The sequence below is a fragment of the Mya arenaria genome, chromosome 3, assembly GCF_026914265.1.
Source record: "Mya arenaria isolate MELC-2E11 chromosome 3, ASM2691426v1".
Classification (NCBI taxonomy): Eukaryota; Metazoa; Mollusca; class Bivalvia; order Myida; family Myidae; genus Mya; species Mya arenaria.
This window is the reverse complement of record NC_069124.1, coordinates 32,234,282-32,257,489: the sequence shown is the minus strand read 5'-3', so window position 1 is coordinate 32,257,489 and position 23,208 is coordinate 32,234,282. Positions and strand designations below refer to the sequence as shown.

The 23,208-nt window shown below is 34.2% G+C and overlaps 1 protein-coding gene across 2 annotated transcripts; it reads right to left on the bottom strand.

Moving 5' to 3' along the window:
* Nucleotides 1-4,492: 4,492 nt before the first annotated feature.
* On the bottom strand, nucleotides 4,493-13,439 carry LOC128228483 (chitin synthase chs-2-like). Of its 2 annotated transcripts, none has more exons than XM_052939818.1 (12): nucleotides 13,376-13,439; nucleotides 12,072-12,284; nucleotides 11,338-11,536; nucleotides 10,770-10,910; nucleotides 9,449-10,563; nucleotides 9,076-9,270; nucleotides 8,546-8,670; nucleotides 8,355-8,454; nucleotides 7,556-7,724; nucleotides 7,037-7,105; nucleotides 6,714-6,849; nucleotides 4,493-6,541 (listed from the first exon to the last, which is right to left on the bottom strand). In XM_052939818.1, the coding sequence occupies exons 9-12, from the start codon at nucleotides 7,610-7,612 to the stop codon at nucleotides 4,680-4,682; spliced, it is 2,124 nt and encodes a 707-aa protein (XP_052795778.1). In that variant the 5' UTR covers nucleotides 7,613-7,724; nucleotides 8,355-8,454; nucleotides 8,546-8,670; nucleotides 9,076-9,270; nucleotides 9,449-10,563; nucleotides 10,770-10,910; nucleotides 11,338-11,536; nucleotides 12,072-12,284; nucleotides 13,376-13,439; the 3' UTR covers nucleotides 4,493-4,679. The 2 variants fall into 2 exon arrangements, with proteins under 2 accessions (XP_052795778.1, XP_052795779.1); XM_052939819.1 differs by having other exon boundaries at nucleotides 9,506-10,563.
* Between the last annotated feature and the right edge of the window lie 9,769 nt (nucleotides 13,440-23,208).

Below are 23,208 nucleotides of genomic sequence, written 5' to 3'. Positions count from 1 at the left end.
ATTCGCAAAACGATTTTTTTGTGATTCAATGTTATTGACGCGCATAACGCTAGTCCAGTCAACATTAATCTCACTCAACCAGTCTCTCCCAAATAAGGATGGTTTGTTGCCTTTCACTACACAAAGCCTTAAATTCTTCGTTTGGTTGTTGTAGTCAACACGCACTACTGCAGATCCTACTTGCTGTATTGTTTCCCCAGAATATGAGTGTAGCTTACAGTAGGGTTTGTCCAGTTTGATATTTCCAAACAATTGTTTTATGTTTTGTTCTGAAATAATGGTAACTGCAGACCCAGTGTCTAGTTCCATTTCAATTTGTTTTTTATTGATGACTGGATATAGAAGAATTCTCGATGTTCTTTCGCTGGTCACTTTGTTTATGGCATACAGACTGTCATTTTTCGTTTCGTCAATTACGTTCACATTTCTGGGGTTTGGACAGACAGTCTTAATGTGTCCCTTTTCATTGCAACTATGGCAAATTGCATTCTTTAGTCTACACTTGTCAGACTGGTGGTTTGATTTACCACAATATATGCACCGTGTATTGGAATATTTCCCTTTTTGTTGTGGCATCAATGTCACGTCTTTACGGTATTGTCGTTTACTCGGTGGCTTCTTTCCTATTTCGTTTACATTTGAACTTCCTGATGCCGTATAATGTAATTCAGTTCCGTTTTTGCAAGCTGTTTCCATCGCAGTGGCGATTTCAATTGCTTTTTTCAAGCTTAAGTCAGCCGTTGACAATAGCTTACGTTGTGTCGCTTCATCCTTCAACCCACAAAAAAACCTATCACGTAATGTGTTTTCGAGATTATCATTGAATTCACAATGTTCTGCTAATCTCCTTATAGCGGCTGTGAAATCACAAATAGATTCACCTGTCGCCTGATTACGTTTATGAAAACGGAACCGTTCCGCAATCACTAGAGGTTTGGGAAATAACTGTGTCTTCAATAATTGACAAAGTTCCTGGTACGTCTTCTCTGCTGGCTTTTGGGGTGACGTTAAATTTCTCAACAATGCATACGTCTTCTCCCCCAACAGAGTTCATAAAGCGGCAACCTTTTTCTCGTCCCCAATACTAATTACTACAAAGGTCATCTCTAAACGCTCCTCATATGAAATCCATGATTCACTGTCACTGTTGAATGCGTTTAAAGTTCCAATTAAACCTGAGTTCGCCATCTTAATTATTATCCAGAATTTCACGCACAAATGGATAAAATTCCCGAAATAATAGTACGTTTTAGTTAAACATCCTCGTCGCCAATATGTTGTGTTTACAACAAGAAATAACAACAGTTTTACGGTTTATTACTAGTACTTGAGAACAGTCATTGAGAACTGAACTACTGTGATAGCATGCAGCATGTAGTAGTACAGAGGCGTGGCTTATCAGCAAGAGGTGTCGCTATTGGCTGAAGTTAAATACACAACAGTCCCGAGTTACAGTTACAGTTATTTCCCGTTGTTAGTTAAACAACCCGATCATGTTCATTCTACCGGACCCAAAATGACCCGACCCAAAATCACTCAGATTTGGTCTAATGACCCGATTGGTTGACAGTCATGTTGAATGTTCAAGTTGGCGAACAAATCGACAAAAGATCGTGAAATCTCCCAAGTTGGATTTAAAACATCAAACAGTAGATTATTACAATTGATTAGTATAACAAACAAATTGAGTTATGAATTATCAACTAAAAAACATCTTCACCTTGTTATTAAGACATGCTGTAATAAACGCAATATCAATGTCGCCTTATACATTTTTCGAGAAATGTATAAGGAGAAAAGTAAAAACCTATAGCGAAGTTATCCACGATTCAAAGTAAAACTACTAAGGAAATATGTTGACTTAAATGGCAATCAAGAATCACCTCATTTCGCTGTGTGCCCTAAAACAACAGGTTTGAGATCAGTACACGTTATGTCAAAATAATGTTAAATCCGGACATCAATAACATTCAAAATGCCTTACACAATGGCTAAATTATTTGCAAAAACATGCTGGACACTAGGCTAGCCCGTCTGTTATTAAATTCACTTTAGATCAACAATACCAAGTAAAATTAAATAACACTTTAAACTAGTTGAACACTTTTTAATTGTTAGTCACTATCAAATTTCATCTTTCACTTTATATAAACTTCTTATGTATTCAATCATTGGTGGGGTCAGTAGACTTTCGTTTCACCATGGAAATTGTTTAGTATTTGATGTTCCTCTGTGACCTCCACTTCAATTGATCTATAGATGTGCGTACCTTTCGTTATATTCTATTAAACTCTTCCGGGGTTGCTTGCATCGCGCCAGGCGTTCCCACTACCGCCCGTGTTACCCTTTTTATTCCTGCATATCGTCTAGGTGGCCGTCTCCCCGCTAGGTCCGCTCATAACCTATGTCTCCGGTCAGTCCCTTTGAGACTCCTTGGTATTGGCAGCCTAGGTGATGAGGTAATTACTGGTGTGTTTGGAGAGAGTGCATTGCATATATATAATTTGATATACGTCGTCTGTTGAACTTGGAAGTACCCCCTCGTCCTACACAAGTATATCGTCACTCCTGGCTGTCGAACTGTCAGAACTCTGGTTCCCAGCGTGGGTTTGCAAAGATGAGAGCTTTACGCTGGATTGAGTAAGTGAATCCAGTCCCTCGTAAATAACATTAGTAGGACCAGCTCTAAGAGGCTTGGCCGGTGACGCTCTTCCAACTTAAGGGCCAATAGGTGTCTTTTCGCAGGGCCGATTCTCGCGGAATCATATTGCCTATGTCTCATGTTCCCTAATTAATGTACCAGCTGTTCAGGTTCGGTGATCATCTCCATCCGGTTTGACACCTAAGGGAAACTGGGTTCGCCTGTGTCACAGGCTACATCTAGGTGGGCTACATGCTAAATTTCATTATCTAATTCGTCCCTCAGCAGATCAAATTTCACGCGATCCTGAGCCTAGATAAAGCCGTTACTAATAACATATACAGGCCTTTCAACCTTGATCAGGAATTGCGCATAATTTATATGCTTTCATATCCCTTTTCCTGACTCACATGTCGCAAATACATGTGGTCCTTCAAAGTGGTGCTATACCGGCACCTGAGGTGGAGTGATCAGTAGAAGAAGTTCGTAAAATTTAGAATAGTAGCATTCATTAATTGTTGTACTTTTTTCGTTGAGTGTGTATATATAAGTTTTATTTGATTGCCAGTCAAGTCTATTATTGCATAAATAATGAAGATTCACAATACTTAAGACACTAAATTTAACTACGAAGTTACTATGCGATCTACCTGCAGCGAGGTACAATGTAATGATTTCTGACATTGTAAACCATCTATATACATCCAAGGTGTTTTTAGATGGGAATGACCGAGGTGTTCCAATTGTTGACATTAAAAACAATACAAATGTCGCGGTGAATTTGTATGTCTTTACATTTTGAGCAGTTTTCATTTTTTTTTACATCAAAATTACAATGTTTTTGTTTATTTAAGAAAAGAGATTTGTTCTACTTGATACGAGTTCATTATTATTAAAATCAATTGTGAAATGAAAATATGGAAGGAAAGAGTGCCAGTGATTCGTACAGACACATTCGGGTATGCTTCTTGTGCATTTTTCAGGCAAAGAATGGAAATGATAGACAAACAAATTGACAGCACTATGTTGTTTGCTTTTTACAAACTTGATTTACTTTAAAAACTATATTTAATTTGAGAGTATGTTCACGCATCGTGGTGAAGGTTGAAGAAGACAGGAATACAAATGAAATGGGAATGGGGGTAAAGTTTTTTATTTACCCTTATGTAGTTAACTTACAAAGGCGAACAGTGCGACTTTATGGTATTTTAATAAGGTAACGCATACTATAGGCATTTTTCTAACTTCAATGGCATGAATTCGTTTTACTTTAATCTCATTTCTATTTTCTTTTCCTTGTGGGAGTACACATTGACTTGTCGACTTTTGGTAAAAACTAGAGCATGTAAAAATTCTTTAAAACAAATAGTTATAAGCTGTCATCAAATGAATCATGTCGGGCCGTTTCTTTTTTAATATTTTAAATATAAAATAAAGATAAAAGTACGACACAATAAAACAGAACTATGTTCTGCGTTATGATAGAATTACATTGGAGTGATGCGGTTAAAAAGGGGCGGTACTCGATGTTCTATTCATTTGTACAGTGACGCGTGGTTCCCCTTCGTATGTAAAAAATAAGCGCTTTAATAGTTTCGAGAAAAAAATGACTATAATAAGTATGCAGAAAACAAATAGTGTACATATAAGGCTTGAAATTCATTTTGGGGGCATACATGCGATCTTGAATATACCGATCGAAATGGCATCTCCCGTGAAGCGTGTTAGTATGAATGCCCCCGAAATGAATTTCAATCCTTTAATACAGTCATGTATTAACAATTATACAATAATTAAAAAGTCAATTAAAATATTTTATTTTCATATTATCCGTTTAACACATTTCTTTTATGACATATGTACGGTCGGTACAACAGACAATACTCGGCCATAAAACCACTTATTTAAACTTTAAATACGATTAAATGTAACTGAATATATTTCTAAACAAACACGTGTACAATCAAAAACATGGAACATTACAAAGGTAGTAATCAGTTGACTGTAGTCTGTTACTTTAACGCGGACTTCATTATCACTATATCAGCTCACCACCTCTTCTGTCCTCATGAAAAATGTTGCTAGGGTATTTAACTCCAGGTCGTAAAAAAGATCCATCAACACGACCATGGTCAAGATGATACAAACATTCATTAATCGGCTGTCTATGTAGTTTTTTATTGCGCACAGTCTGTATCCTGTGACGGTAAATATTGAATGTTCTTGCGTTTGGTCTACTTGGTGAAGAAGATGCCGTATCAGAAATGGTTTCGCAATCAAAGTCGTCATAATCAACATCAGGCTCATTCATATTATTAGGCGGGGGATCATCTGCTTCTTCATCTTCCTCCAAATCATGCTCAATCTCCTTCAAGTGTTCTTGAAATTCTTGCGCTTTAGTCTTTTTTCGTCTTGAACAGAAGCACTCAAATACCTTTGTGCTCGAAATAAAATGGCAGAAAGTTCTCCATCGATGGGAAAGCATAAAAATGAATTGGGTCAAAAGTAAAATTGCAAAAATAGACAGGAACGTTACTGATAATGGTTCATATTTCCCCGCGATATAAAACCCATTTAAACTTTCTTTGCTTACTTGTAATTGCAACAGTGCTAATGCTAGCATAAAGTTCAACATAAAGAAACCGTACACACAGTTGTTCCTCAACGAAATTAATTCACGATTAAATTTTTCTTGGAGTTTCTTATTGTTTTCAAGTGGCTTCAAATATTTGTGAATTGTATATGTCCAAAATGTGTCCTCATCTTTGCTGAGTAAATATTTTTTTAACCTTTGTTTTGAGTCTGTTAATTGTGATTTTATCCAGTAGCTATCGTCTTCATAATTTATCATTTCCACGTGTTGTTCGCTTTGTTGTCTTTCAACCTGTTCCAAATCGGGACCATTTGGGTTAATTTCACCGAGTTTTGCTTGCAAGTATTGTTGAACAAGAGCGATAAGCAAACGCATAAACGATTTCTTATTTCCACTCTGTCCTTGCGTTTGGGATGATGGAGATTTGGATTCTCGAGTACCCCAACGGATGTCATGTAAATTGCACATATAAAATACATTCAGAAAAATAAATGTAGAAGGCACAGAAACGTAATATAGTAAGCCAGGAAGGAGACATGTGAATTCTTGAGGGTGAAGCAAGGCCGATATTAAAAATACTGCTCCAACAAATATAAGGAAAATCACGCTTGGAGAAAGAACTGTCTCGCTCACAATGTTTAAAATCATGCCGATTGTCACAATAACCATTACAAACGTATATGCTGTGCTTAGTATTGCGGCCACAAGGAGTTGCTTTTTCTGAGTTACTGTCAGGCATAACACTGCGAACAACACTACCGGAGTCACGGCTACGAAAAATGCATTCCATGGCTTCAAACTTAATACTGAACTAAATGACCCTGCTATCATAACAAGGACAGTTCCAGGAGCTAATACACTTGTTACAACCAGTACTAATTGATAAAGCATAAACAAATGGTTGATTTCTCTGTTGTTTTGGACTATTTGTTTCCAACAAAGGACCAAGTCAATCATATTTGCCATTGTTGATGGTGACCAGCGCCGTCGTTGAACAAAAAAGTCCCAAAAGTTTTCTGGCGCAAACGTTTTTGCATCTGAGGCTGCGCAGTAGTCTATCTTGTATCCTCGTTTAATGAGAAGAGTACAAAGCCACCTATCCTCGCCTTGTTCAAACTGCACAAGGTGTTTTCCCTCCTCTGGCTCTTTAGTGTACGTTTTCAAGACGTTATCGTCAACTAGGGCAGATGCTCGAAATATAGAAAAGCATCCAGGGCAACATAGCACAGAACCGAATATATGTTCGCATGCCTTTTGAAGCCAGTGGCCGACTGCATATTCGAATTGTTGGTACCACACCATTGGACCTGAAGTGAATAATTATTGAATGTGAATAAATACATAATTGTTACACAGAAAACTTCTGAAAATAAGCTTTACACAGACAATAAAATTTAAGCAGCGTTTTGAATTGCATTTTTAAACTAAATGTTATGTACTAATCAATGAAGTTGTAATATGTCAATAGTTGTTAAGTACCTGATCCTATTGGGTGAATCCTGCCACAAAATGCTGCGACACGGTTGTTCATCTTCATTCGATCCATCATTCGTAGAACTGACTTCGGTTCAAAGTCTACATCACCGTCAAGGGTTAGAATGAATGTCTTCTTCAGCTGTTTAACGAATAAGAGTTATCATAAATTACGTCGAAAATTGAATTTAAAAAAATCGTTGATTTTAAAGGTCACAAAATATTGCACATTATTTAATAGGTGAATGTCATGATTTACTTAGTTTTCTTTGATCTTTTTTTAATAAAAAAAAACCCAGACGGTTTAAAGGATAAACAAAAAGGCTTGCCTCCTCTTTAATCGTATCTGGATAGGTCTTTCCCATTTTGTACAACAAACAATAGTACATATACATCACCTGTAATGAAACAAGAAAACGTTAAATGGAAATTAAATACAAGAGAAAACAACTCTGATAAAAGACTGGTAAATTGTTCTTATATGTTTTCCAACTACAATGATTGAATGCGTATGATAGATGATAGATATGAAGGTTATTATACCTGTTGATACCGCCTGACACAATTACTATTACAATTAAGCTATTACTACATTGGAAACTACAGGTACAAAACAATTCCAATTGATAGTAAAGCCAAGTAGCCATAAACTGCTCATTCTCTCGTAACGTGACACAACGATTCAATAACAATTGAAAAATAAACGTCCAAACCAGACGTAAACAACACAACGCTACCGCACCCACTCTTGCATGTTCAAAAATACACGCACAAGCACACGGACACATGCACTTATGATCGATGTAAATAAATTGTTTACAACTCATGTCGCAAATGACGGTTATTACCTGAGACCATCGTTTTCGGGCCCTTATCTTTTTCTTATCCTTCAAATGCACCGTCATTTGTGTACCGCCTGGGAGTTATAGAACGAATTGTCCACCATAAGGGGTCTGAACCACTTTCCTTTGGAATGTTTTATTCCACTTCACGAACTCCTTGTCTTTCAACACGGATCTGCTCGTAGAAATATGATTTATAACTTTCAGCATGTTATGTGTTTGAAAACAAACAAGCGCATTTACTGAAAATATGTCAAGAAAAAAAACACTTCTTAAAGGGGCTGTACTCCGTATGATAAAATCCGAAAAAAGAGAAAATTGTCGAAAACTGACATAAACTTGGTAATGATGTGTACAATGCATTGAAACTTACTAACTGAAGTACCACATAGTTTACAATTAATTTATTTTTTATTTTTCGCAGTTTTTTTCGTATTTTTCCATTAAAAAAGATTACTAGGTATGTCTACCTAGTATAATTCATTCCTTATGCGTAATTGGCTAGTCTATGTTATAACGTGATATAACTAAGTTAGGTATATACCTTAAATATTCCAACGGGTTAGGGTAAGCCTTCGTTGCACAATGGATACAACGCTGGACTGCAATTTGGCGACACCGGTTCGAACCGGTCTCCGACTCGATAATTCTTTTACATTTTTGTATTTTTTACAATTATGATATCAAAGAGTATAACAATTTATTAAATAATTGTCCTGAGATTCGTTACAGAAAACTTTTGTTGGTGCCAATCTGGTGTACAGTCCCTTTAATTTAAAACACGAAAGTAAAGCTTACTACATACCTAACAGCCTTTTGCAAACATGACATAAACTGGAGCAGATATTCATTAACCTCACGACCGTTTTTTGTTGAGCAAAATGCATCGTCAAATACTATTTGAACTGAAATAAACAAAGTTTTCATTGAATATCATTTTCATGAAACAATAACAAAATACACGGTTTCATTGCAGACTTTATAGAATATACTTACCCTCAATTTGAATTTTATCAGGGTCTTGTGTTTTCTTTTCAGCGTCTTGTTTTCCGTCTTCTGTCCCGATTCCGTCCTCGCCTACAGTGTCAGCTTCCTCTCGAATAGATAAATGCAGATCTAATCTGAAAAATGCGTCAATAGAAAAATAGATTGAATTTTTATGCTACTTAATAACAGTGCATGCATCAAATCTGGTATGGAATAATCAGGCAGTTAATAAATAAAGACCTTTGGACTCGTAACGGTTAGCCATTAATTGATAAAAGGTGTATAAATTGTCAAAAATTAAATTTCAAAATAACATTACTCCAAAACTTTGATCGAATTCTAAAACTTTAAACGTTGTTCTCAAAACATGAATAAAATAATGGAAAAAGCGAAACGAAATCTCTTGATTTTTTCAAAATAAAAATGTACAGCATGCTTCGTTACTTTCGAAACGATATCTGATTAAAGAAACATTTCAATTTCCAGCGACAATAAGCACGGCAAAATCAAATGAAAGGGTTAGGTTAAAGTTATCAAACCTGCAAATAGACTTTAGAAGCTGACACATTTCTTGGCATGTTTCGTGCCACATTGTTACGCAGATAATGACTTTTGGAACGTCACTCGATTGTACATTGTTTGTGTGTTGCTCTCCAATTTGATGGTCATTTCTCCTTTGAAGGAGCATATTCAAATCAGGGAAGAAGAAATCGTAAAAACTGCCGGAAAACAACCTTAAAAGAAACGTGAAATTCGACATTCTCATTAACATATTCAAACTTTTAAAAGTTTATATGTGTTGATTTGCGTGTTATCTTTAATACACATTTAAAAAATATGTTTTATTACCGTGAACATAATTCGACTGAATAAGGACAAATTTAGATGTAAATATATCATATTGATACTCACAATCTTCTTACATGCGTCTGTAGAATAGTAATAACACAAAAACTTCTTTAAAAGTACCTCTCCAGTTTTGCCATTCTCTCGACCCGAGGAACCCAAATGTACCACGTTAAGGTGATAACAGCAATCCAAGCCAAAGCCCAACAAGCGATGAAAAACTCAATTTCATTGTCTTCAGATATAAAACATGTCAGACTTATTCCGGCCATGTGCTCGATACTCTCAGGAAAGTTATTGCACGAAAGACTAATAACAGGTATTATTGATAACAGTGGAGAAAGTATGAGTGGCAAAGCAAATGAAAATTGCTGCATTGACAGTCGACAAGCCAGCAAAGCTAATCGTGAAATCGCAAATGAACAAGTCAATGTTCTAATTTCAAGCTTTTAGCTGTCATAAAACTCCATCAATTGGTTGAAAATTGTTGGGTAAAAAGCATTCGTAAAATCTAATGTCACATTTCCATTCTCCTGTTGTGGTACAAGTGTGGAATTTGTTGTTGAATTGTACGCTAAAGATTCGATGTTCTCGTTTGTCAGAGATGATTCAGAATTTTTCTGTTTGTCGACTATTCCTATTAGTTTTATATTTAAATTCAACACTATCGAAATAATAAACAATAAACATATTAACCAACGAACAGTTAATTGAATAAATTCTTGTTTATGTTCTGTCTTGTACTGTTTTTCTTCTATTTTAGATTCACTTGTCTCCGAATGGGAATCTGGTTCACCTGTTGTTTGTTTTGGAACATTTGCAGTTCTTCTTAAGCAAAGAAAATTATCCAAATAGCATACTGACTTACACATCAAAAGAGTTGGTAACGCCCATTTTAGGTGCAAGTCTCTGTCAAATGGTATTAGCCAATTCATGAATAAGAAAACACTCCCCGCCAGTGCCAAAACCGGGAAACCCGCTACACAAAGTTTGAGTAAAGAACCTTTTCTAATACATCGCTTGACCCTGAGCCGACCAATTGTGCTCACGAACTTGCATATGCTTGACATAAGTGGTAGAACTGTTACAACTAAACATGCCCTCAAACTGTCCAGTAATGGAAGGGCATAGATGATCAAATATACCTCTCCAATAGTGATCACGGCCTGCTGGATAGCTGTCTGAAATGGTCATACAAATGTACCAGGGTTTTGTCTCCATTGACTTAAACTGCATATGTTGATAAGTTATGTCAATTTACATACATTATATGAACTAGTATGTATATTAAACTCGAACATATTATTAATACGAGCGTCATAATTATCTTTTCATTAAAACATTTAATTCATATACAACAAAAACAATCGATTTAGGAAAGACTTACCACTAAGTGTTGTCTTGTCCAATTAGTCTTCTGATCTTGGAAAACAACTCTCCAAAGAGTAACAAGAGATGTGCAGAATTCAAAAAATGCAATGCACACGAGAATTGAAATTGCTTGACTTTTCTTGTTTTCAACTTTCGACTAAAAAAGAAATTGAACTTATAACAAGGATTTGATTGCTTATTTTTAGCATCTTTTGCCAATGAATCTGAACTAAATGCAGGTAGTCGTTGGTTTATTAATATTACTTAGAAAATAAAAGAATTATTTAACCTAAGTTGGCGCGTGAATTAAAGTGGATTAACATACATTAATTCTTTTTACACAGTCCTGCAGTGTAAAATAGGGATTTCCGGACGTACATTTATGATGAAATCATGTATAACCATATATGGACAATTTATGAATATATGTTTTGAAATAACATACATGAGTCCTTAATTACTAGTTTCGAACAATTTTCTTTACCAAACACATATTTCAAGTAGCTTATCTTAATTTTGTTAATATGATTATGTTAATTTTTTAATGTTATATAAGCCTTAACTGCTTGAATTTAAAATCATACCAAATCGCTATGGACTGGAGCATGCAGTTTCTCAGAGAGATTATTTAGAAGGGTCAAGAAGTAAAGCTTGTGCAGTATGCCGCACGAAAGCAGCAATAGCCTCAAAACAATAAAGAGCACAACTCTGGACATTTTTAAAAATATGACATCGAAGATGGAGGACTTGTTTTCCTTTTTCTTAGTTTCTTTTGGAAGATTCCTAAAAATTAAAGATGTACTGTCACTCACAGATAAGATTTACCACAATTAATGGTATTGTTTTAATACTAAAAAACGGATGAATAAATGTCGAAAACAATGGTTCTTATGAAGGATACCGAGTTTAATTTCAAAGAAATTATCATAAAACACGGTATTTCTACCTTATGAGACTATAGACTCTATAGTAGATCACAGTAAATCTTTTAGCATGCACCAATCATTTAATATTTTTTCCGCTTTCTGCTATTAAATACACGGTAACAATCTTGTTACCAGTAATTATTTTTTTCCTAAAATGCCTTATTTAGTAAATAGTAAAAGGTTTATCAGTCAAAATTGATGTGTGTTATACATGTGTATGTATTGATTTTAAATAAGAGTGTCACTTAAAGATAATGAGAGCTCAAAAACAAACACCTTTTATCACTAAGCTTAGGTTATTGTATTCTCCCTTTTGGTTGCCATGACACGTATATATGGTATTCCAATATGAGGAACAAAATGCAATAACAGAATGAAAGCAAATGTATTACCGTATTTCTGATATCCCCTGCAAGTCATCTTTTTCTACTTTAGGGCCTATGTTAACACAAGCGCTTTCGGGGAGCGGACTTCCCTCATCGCCACTCTTTCTCAGCGTGCTCCGCGGCGTCGACCGACCAGAAGGGGGCTGCCGCTGACCGGTCTGACGCGATTGACCGGAAGGAGCCTCCCCCATTCGTTGCTGAGTTTGCATCTCTCGGATTCTAAATTTAGTCAAAAGCATCTTGTTTAATTGTTTTTTTTTAATTATTTCATCTAGTCCATATCCATATTTTTACTTCAATCAAACATATAATCATTAGTGGGGGGCTTTATGTTTAAGACATTATAACATCAATCAGAAGAGAACAGAATAGACATTTTATTAAGACTTGTATATCATATATCGCCTTAAATACATAACCTGTTCATATATCAGAAATGAAAGTCCAGATTGTGAACATGACCATTTATCCTTTTTTTCACTTTAAAACAAGTATATAGTTTATAAAATGCAATTTATTATTTATTTCTCACTAAACATGTGATTTTCACTTCCATTCCGTTCGTTCAAGTCCTCTAAAATACACTGTTTATAATTAATCCATAAATGACAGCTTATTTACATTATTTATGAGTTTTGTCATTTTCATTTACTAATTATTTTATTGTCAGACATTTAATCGAAAATGAATTGGGCAATTATTGACAAAATGATTTTGTTTTAGTAAAATAAAAGAAAGAGTGTTAATATGTAACGTTAAAAATGCTATTTTAACAGTTTAATAAACGTTAATTAGCTTTGAATCGCTTTGATTAATCAGAAAAAAATCGAATTTGATTTAACCACGTAGAACTGTTTGCATATCTTAAACTTATGCAATAGTTTTTTATTAAGTAAAAAATTTACTCCACTAAAGTCCTACTATTCGCCTTGACGTAATTACATACATAATTAAAGGCACAACTCTACGAACAAAGAAATATTGAAATTAAGAAATAGTAAATGATAAAGTAACTTAATGGATAAATTGAATAAATTGACTCATTATATCAATCAATAAATCAATGAATGAATCAGTCAATCAATCAATAATAAATAAATAAATAAATAAATAAATAAATAAATAAATAAATAAATAAATAAATAAATAAATAAATAAATAAATAAATAAATAAATAAATAATTTGATCAGTCAAACAAACAAACAAATAATCAATCAATCGATCAATCAATCAATCAATTAATCAAATTGAATTCAATCAATCAATTAATCAAAACAAACATATAGTCTTTTAAAAAGAGAACACTTACTGATCATTCATGAAATATACCGTACCAAGTCCTGCAAGTGAATGAAATATCTTTTGGATACCCGCTTATTATATACTAAAACATTGTGCTTTCCAAATTCAATAGTTTTAGATTTTTTTCAAGGAAGTGTCAGCATTAAATATTTGAATGACCAATTTGTTCTGCATTCTGAACTTGGCTTCGTTACCTTCGATTGGTTAGCTTCAATATATCGGTTTACTACCTCTTTAAAAAGATCAAATCTTAATTAAAATAATTGATTAGTTATTGTGCATTGTTTACGACGTTCTCAAATACGTTTTAACTGACAAGTTTTTATTACGGCATTTTAAATATGTTCTTAAATACAATATTGTGCGCACATCAACCACCTTGTATCCTTAAACGCTATCTCAATATCGCATGTGTACGAAAGCTCCAGAATTTTCAACACATGACAGTAACTTCGCAACCAAAGAAATTTCAACATTTGGTCATCACAATGATAAAATTTTTTATATATAAAGCACACATTTCGCTGCTTTTTCTTTGCTTTCTTTCATGGCATCTATAAATGTATTTTTTGGAACTGACAAGCCATTGTTTTATTCAAAGAAGGTAAGAAGGGCTTGAGCCAAATAGTTAAAGAAGGGTGCTGCTGTTTTTGGTAGCACCCTTCTTAGCATTGACACCTTCCTGCAATCATATAATTAATGATTAAGATAATCAAATATTGCTTCAGATTTGATTAAAACTTAAAACATTATTATAATATTCAGTATAAATTCGTACAAACTTGAAATATTTGATATTTGAAGCGCAATATGATCTCAACTAAGCACATTTCCTTATCTACACTTAACAACATTGACTTCGTTCATGACCTCGGTGTCATATTTTATGATTAACAAATTTACATGCTCTGCTATTGAATGAAATGCCTTGAGATTTATGCAACCATTTAAAGGAAGTTATATTTCAATGTTAAAACTTAAAATAAAAATCGATGTTGATATGTTTGACAAGCTAGTATACATAGAATATATAAGTTTTTAATAATGAAAATGTGTTACCTTTCTCAGAAGTTGAAAAAGCACGGTTACATGTGTACTCTTTATCCACGGGTTCACCTTCAAATGAAAAATAATTACAATGGAGTTAAAGTAGATGTGCAAATGAAATAAAGAACCGGAAATGACCAAGATAAACATGTAAAACATACACACATACGTATACGGTTTTACGTATATAAATCGTTTGGACGTCACTTGTTTCTTTGCTAACATAGACCTGTGCGATCGCCCTGACCATTACCAAATATTTGATTATGAGTTTAATGTTTAATATTGCAATTGAAACTACTGGTACGAACCTATTACTCAAAACATATTATGGTCATTAAAATGCTCGCTTCGTGAATCGCTTTAATTACGTCTTCAAAGATAACTTTTTCAAATATCTGCATCTGGGAAATTTTTAAAAATTAATTTCAACCTTCACATCGGCACCTTTGACGGTCATTTGTATTAGAACTTTCAAAAAATGCAGAGATTGTGTATTTAGTCAATAACACTTTGGCTGAGTGCACCAAATGTTGTAATTGGACAAACAATTGGAATGTCTTATACAAATACCGCGTTTGAATTGAATACAAGAAGGGCAATTTTCTGTTTGATATTGAGATTTAATACGTAAACTTCAAGATCAAGATGACACTGAACACACTGGGATTTTATGAAATACGAAACTGTTTCTTTAAAAAACGATTCGATCTATAGATTCATTGTATTTTTCATTCAATAACATAAAAACCTGGTCGTTAATCAAGTTCAAACAAGGCCTAAAAACAAGTACATAGTTTTATGACATACACAGCATGTATAAAAACTAAACGTAAAGAACTATTCGTAATTACAAGTCATTTAAATCATTATTTTCCAAAACTGAAACATGTATGTAGGTAATCTTCTTGAAAAATTGTTCCGGAAACTATGTTACATTCCATTTGCTTTACCTACCATGTGTATATGACCTTTTATATGTATAAATACATTTGATGACATTTCCTTTCCATGTGCATTATTGCCGTTCATGTTAATTTTTACTTTTCATGTGTATTATTACCATGATAAAATTCGAGTTTGATTTTAAATAATATGTGTGACTTAAATAAGTTTGAACTAAAAATTGTCCATAGATGGCGCATAGTTAGTGATATTATGCACCTCGATATATATCTGCATATCACCTCAAAATGTACCTACATATCACCTCGAAATATACCTACATATCACCTCGAAAAGAATGAACATATCACCTACATATCACCTCAAGTGTTTATACATATCACCTCGAAATATACCTACATATCACCTCGATGTGAATATACATATCGCCTCGAAATACACCTACATATCACCTCGAAATACACCTACATATCAACTCGGAATACACCTACGTGTCACCCCGAAATATACCACTTCGAAATACACTTACATATCAACTCGAAATACACCTACGTATCACCTCGAAGTATACCTACGTACAACCTCGAAATATACCTACGTGTCACCTAGAAATATACCTACGTGTCTGCTCAAAATACACGTACGTGTCACCTCGAAATACACATAAGTGTCACCTTGAAATTACATACGTGTCACCTCGAAATACACCTACGTATCACCTCGAAGTTTATCTAAATATCACCTCGGAGTGGATATACATATCACTTCGAAATATACCTTCATATTAACTCAAAATACACATACGTGTCACCTCGAAATACACCTACGTGTCACCTCGAAATACAACATACGTGTCACCTCGAAATACACATATGTGTTACCTCGAAATATACCAACATATTACCTCGAAATACACCTACGTGTCACCTAGAAATATACTTAAATATCACCTCGACGTATACTTACATTTCACTTCGAAGAATACCAATATATCACCTCGAAGTTTACCTACATTTCACCTTGAAATATACCTACATATCACCTCGAGATTCACCTACATATCACCTCGCAATAAACCTACGTATCACCTCGTATTACACATATATATCACGTTGAAATATATATACGTATCACCTCGAAATAAGCCTACGTATCACCTCGAAATATACCTTCGCATCACGTCGAAGTATACCAACATATCACCTTGAAATATACGTACATATCACCTTAAATTATACGTACATATCACCTTGAAATATACCTACATATCACCTCGAAATATACTTAATTATCATCTCGAAAATTACTTACTTATTACCTCGAAAATTACATACCCATCACTTCGAAATATACTTACTTATAATCTCAAAAAAAAAACTACATATCACCTTAAAATATTCCTACATATCACCTCGAAACACACCTACATATCACCTCGAAATATATCTACATAATTTTTATCTACATGAAAAATACATACGTATCACATCGGAATATACCTACATTTCACCTCGAAATATACCTTAATATCACCTCAAAATACACGTACACATCTACACGAACAAAACAAACGTATCATATCGGAATATACCTACATTTCACCTCGAAGTATACCAACATATCACCTCAAAATATACCTACATATCTACACGAAAAATACATACGTATCACATCGGAATATACCTACATTTCATCTCGAACTGTACCTACATATCACCTCGAAGTATAGCTACATATCATCTCGAAAAATACCTACATATCACCTCGAAATGTACCTACATAACTACACGAACAATACCTACGTAACACATCGGAATATACCTGCGTATCACCTCGAAGTGTACCTACATATCACCTCGGAATATACTTACTTATCACCTCGAAATAAACATACATATCACCTCAAAATACACCTACATATCAACTCAAAATATACCTACATATCACCTCGAAATGTACCTACATAACTACACGAACAATACCTACGTAACACATCGGAATATACCTACGTATCGCCTAGAAGTATACCTACATATCACCTTGAAAAATACCTAAGTATCACATCGGAATATACCTGCGTATCACCTCGAAGTGTACCTACATATCACCTCGGAATATACTTACTTATCACCTCGAAATAAACCTACATATCACCTCAAAATACACCTACATATCAACTCAAAATATATCTACATATCATCTCGAAATATACTTGCGTATCATTTCGAAATATACCTACGTATCACCTCGAAATACACATACGTATCACCTCGAAATATACCTACATATCACCTCGAAATATATTTTCAGTATACTAACATACCAACGTGCACTTTTATCTAATTTGAAGTTTAGATGGGGATGAAAACTCATATCTCACGATTTCAAGCGGCTGTGACCTTGACCTTTACCAACGTGCATAACTTGATATGCAGACTAACATCATTGCGAAGGATGATGACTCTATCTCAAATGACTCATTAGATAAATGCATCACAAAATTTCAGGCTTAATATGCCTTTTTTATTATTTCAAGGACCATGACTTTGAGCACCACCATAAACACACCCAAAGATTATTTGCTTTTATCTGCAAGAACTCTACTATTAGTTGATGCAACCACACCCATTACATTAGCAGCGAACTGTATAAAAATAAATTTTCTACAGCTATTATATTAGCAAGTTGACTCAGTAAAACAGTTTGATTCGTTAGTATTATATAACTTAAATATAAACCTTTTAATGAACATTTTGGAATCCTTTAACAAAACCAAGACTTTAACCGGCTTTAAACAATTGGCTTATGTACATAACTTTTCATTACTCTGGCTTTAAAGTCGCCATATTTTCAAAAAAATCAAGGGCTATAACTTATTGCGCATGCTGGTCAGGTAAACACTCTTGTAAAGATTCATCACACTAGCTTAAATAACTTTTAAGATACGCCCGACTGAATATTGCATGTTCTAAAGATTATTCAGCGATCATAAATCTGCATTTACTGGTAGCATTTACTGGTAGCATCCACAAACAACTACAGTCAAACATACCGGAGTTTATTAACCAGCAATATATGAAAAATGGGATTCATATGTAAACATGCTCATTTTTAATATAACTGCACATTGATAATGTTATTCTAAGAAGGGGATTTCATTTCACATCAAAAACATTTATGGAACGCAAGTTTCACTGGTTTTGAGATATGTGTGACTCTGTTATGTGAAATGAGATCCCAGTCTTCACATTTGGGACGAATAGGATCCTATTTACACGTGCGAAGAATGTGTTATGGAAACAAGTTGTCATACAGTGCTACACCATTTATCCCAGTACCTGCAAACTTTATCAAAACTAACATTTCATATGCGATTTGTTTCACCTATGAACTACACTGAATTGAACCCAAAATAGTTAAACCATAAGCTAAATCATTAGTAATGACAATTACCTCGTCTATTTACTTTATCGAATACGCATTGTCTAAGTGATCATTAAATCAACATGTTTTCTGTTTAAAATGCAATGAGGATATCAATCATTTTGATTTGTTTAATTGAAATTCTTATTGAATTATCTGAACTATTTGTTGATAAGTATACCCATTGCTATTGAACTGATCAGTTCATGTGTTGTATTCATATTGCATAAAAATGCCCAACCTTTCCATCGGTGTAATTTTGACCCCGGACGCAAATAAACCCACGTGGGCAAATTTGCCCCTTTGGCATATATAAAGATTTTATATGGCATTTCAGAAAGCAAATAGTTTATGTTGAAAAATACATTAAGGACAAACTTATATGCGATATGATGTTGCAGTAAATAAGGGGAAACAGTAAAGAAAGCTGAGTACCTTTCGAACAATTATTGAAGGACTGTCAAAAACATTTAAGCTTTACCACTTCAAGTTTCAAGATTGTATTCTTTACACACGAGATAAAAATGTGCTAGCTAAATCAGCTGATATCAAAGTGCGATAGCTTATAATTCAACGTACAACGAAAATATAGTACTCTCATTTTGATAAGTGACACAATATTCAAAGCATTCTCTTTTCTCTCTATATATACTCTCTCTATATACTTAAATGATTGCACAACTGGTGAAAAAGATATTGTTAATTTTATTCGGTCAAAATTGTTGTCGATGTTATTGATAATGGATGGGCCACTTAAAAGATCCTTTAATCAAATAGCCACAAGAATCACACGAATACACGTGCACTAGAATAAACGTGCGATTAGGAACTGAAATGAAATACTCTGTGATTTATTAAAAGAATATGACCCATTATCAATAACAGAAGACACATGTTGTTTTTTCATTAGACAATATTATTTTGTTCAAACCCTTAGCAAGTAGTTGTATCCTGTTTGAATGAGCACTTCTAGCCTTAAACACTCGTGTTAATGCATTTTCGCTAAAAAATGGCTCGTTCCAAGATTTTTTTTAAAAAAGTTGTCAAAACGTTCAATCTGTGAGAGTGCAGCTTTAAGGATATATCTTGAAATTGACCTTGTGCAACGAAGGAACTCTAACACTTGCCCATAATCGAATCGAAAATAACCAATAGAGTGTACTAAATATTGGCATAAAATATAAGCATATTGAATGACAGAATAGTACATTAAACGAAGTTTTGTGCATTCATAGCACCAAATTTGATACGTGTTTTAGCCCATTCCACATGTATGTTATGATTTTGAGTAAAAGGTTTAGATCAACGACAACCGATCGTGGATGATCAAAATCTATTATTGCTGACGATGTATCTAATGTCGAATCATTCTTCATGTAATTTGTATGAATACATGTATTACATTACAAAGAATTATCTTCATTTGAGGGAGCAAATATGCATATAAAAATATGAGATTTTTCTGTGGCGAAAATAAAATCTGTTGTGCGAATATTATGCTTTTTCAAAGGCATAATTATTTTCACACGTTACAGTTCTAAACCTGGGCGACTCAAGTTCTATTCCCTGCCTAGGTAAAAGGGTTGGGATGTGTCCGGTTTCCCCCATAACACAAGACCACACTTTCATTAATATATTGTTGTAGTAACTTATTTCACAATCGTTGTAAAATAAATACGTTAAAACTCAACAAAGAAGCATAAAAGGTACCGATAAATCGGAACCTAAAACGAGGACCAAGGGTAATCGACGACGATATGGCAATATATAAAATCTGTTGTAAGTTTTTAGCACCAACAGTAGGGAATATTCATCGCTAAAATAATTAGATTGTGAATCAGATTTCCAGGGTTATCTTGTAAACTTTTTAATGTTTGCATCATTATGAAGAAAAACCCCAAAACCAACCCCAAGAAATAAGTCAGATTGTCTGACCATAAAGATATCCTGGAAAAAAAACTTAAATCCCCTATTATTAATGCATAACTTCCTTGTTGAATTTTCAATGCGCAATAACTATCGTTAAATAAGCTATATGAAAGTAGCTAACATTGCACGAGTTACTCAACTTTCGTTTAAAGACTAAAATGTACGATGTCACGTAACATATATTGAACACTGTATCAGTACTAATGACTTGTAGAACTTTAGAGTTAACTGTTAATAAACCGTACCTTACGGACATCACGGAACTAGAATGATATTAGGGTTGGCACATTATATGCAACTTAAGTCAATCTTATGGTCATACATTATTGATTTCATTCACTGTATGGGTCCTTTATTTAAATCAAGCAAACCTTTAAGCTTCTTGTTGCTGAGTATAACATTGAAAACCGACCTAGGAGCTAAAATCATATCAGGGTAAAAACGTTACACTGGCCGGGTGGCGCTACAATGGCTCATCATTATGAGGAGGGTAAACATCTTCTAGACCCATCGTTAATTTCTCCCCTTATGTTATAAATATACTCTAGGTACTATGCAAACATACTGGTATGATAAGATCTAGATACATCGATGTTTTAATTATGTTGCACATCTGTTCTTATATACAAGGATCTAATCGAATTAAGTGAAAATAAGAGAATCATATGAACGTACGTCTTTTTCTCTCAGTTGAGGACAGTAGCAAAAGCCAGAGCTAAGGGATTTTCATATATGCATTATCAATAAGCGTATAAAGTTTATAGTATAAATATTTTTGTATTATGTCAAACAATAAAAACCTCATTGCACGTTGCTAACGACCCAAATGACCGATGCTGAAAACATCTAGACGTTTATTGAAAAAGACGAACTGAAGCTCGTCTGTTCTTCTCAGTTACTGAGAGGAGCAATACTTGTTTATCAATAAATGCTATCAGTGATCAGATGTGTGTATATTATATACTGTATTGTGTTCATGTACATAATATAGGAGAAATGCATTTATTTTGAAAACGAAGATAACGCCAGCAATACCTAGATGCGGCATGGGCAGTAATTCAAGCCTTAAACACGGCTTGTCACGGATTTTTTTAAAGCTGATGATGATGAAGTAGGTCAGTGGAAGCGAGATGCAGGCGTATAGTACGAGGCAGGACACAACGGTGGCGATGTAGAGTCGCTGGCGTGCTGCCACGGCTCCGGTGTTTCTGAGATTCATAATCTTCCTGCAGACATTCAGGGAATAAACATGTGTTTTATTGTTCTTCTTACTACCTAAAAGGAGTAGTGAAAATCTTCTTGTGTCGTATCAAATTATACTTCTTATTTAATCTTTATGCAGCTCTTAGAATAAGGCAGTCGTGCAGAGCTAGAAATTGGATTATCATTTAACCACACGATCAGCATGATGAGTTTCATTGGGATGTAGGTAACGTTAAAGAAGAATCATTGGCTGACCCTCCGCTCCCATCTTTCTCAGGTAGATGGAAAACCGAACGCAGAAACAGATTAACCCTCCAATGTAACTGGAGAAATATTTTATATTATTTGGTGATTAAAATTACATCTGCCTTGCTATATTTTCATTGAACTAGCTTGGAAATATGTAAGGGGGGCATACTAAAATGCAGCCTTACTGAGGACAGTAATGCCAAGTGCATCATTAATATTCAAGAGAAATGTTTCTGTTTGAAATCATTATAAAATGTAGCCTTACCGAGGACATAACTACCAAATTTATCATCAGTATTCAAGATATATATTTCTGTTAGAAACCTTTATTACAGATACAGATTTACCGAGGACTTTTATGTCCAAATTGATCATTAGTATTTAAGAGTAAAAGAGGAGCTAACAAGAATGAAAAAAACAAATACCATACGACTGACATTTTATGTTTCCAAATTGACAACAATGGAACCCAGTGTTATGGGTCTCGCTATATGTATATGTACCGAGTTCCATTTAAATGTATTTCAGTTTTTGAAGTACGACCATGATTAAAGTTTTTGCTCGATGACTCTGACGACAACGGCACCAAGGCTATCATAATACCTCAAATTCCTTGAAAAACATAGGAGCTAGACAAGAGCGCCGCGAAGCAAGCGCCAATGCTCCTCTACTTATTTTAGTAGAACAGAGGGCATTACTCGACAATAATTACAGTCAAAGTATTGGGCCTTGATTTGCATGAGTTTATTTTCTAGCAGCATATATACAAAGTGTCTTTTGAATATCTTTAAGAAAAATGGCCGAGGAAGCTCCAATTGTAGCTGATTTACAATACAGGCTACATACTACTATACTTGCTTGCATCAAGGTAACCAGTCCACTAAGTCTGGATAACCTTTCCCTGTTTATTCCACAAAAGGAACATTCTAAGCTTATTTGTTAATATTAACCATTACAGAAACAAAAACACAGGTTGATAAGGGAAACTTGCACTTTTATAATAACCAACTGATCCTTATCGACAAACTACTTTTAATACAATCTATACCGCCGTATTATTTTACAGTAACAAAATGTATGTCT

Excerpts from the sequence above, each read along its gene's own strand:
- LOC128228483 (XM_052939818.1), bottom strand. The coding sequence starts at position 7,612 with ATGACGGTGCATTTGAAGGATAAGAAAAAGATAAGGGCCCGAAAACGA. Across the intron at positions 7,106-7,555 it reads CCCGAAAACGATGGTCTCAG|GTGATGTATATGTACTATTG; the intron begins GTAATAACCGTC and ends GTTTCATTACAG. Across the intron at positions 6,850-7,036 it reads CAGATACGATTAAAGAGGAG|CTGAAGAAGACATTCATTCT; the intron begins GCAAGCCTTTTT and ends TTCGTTAAACAG.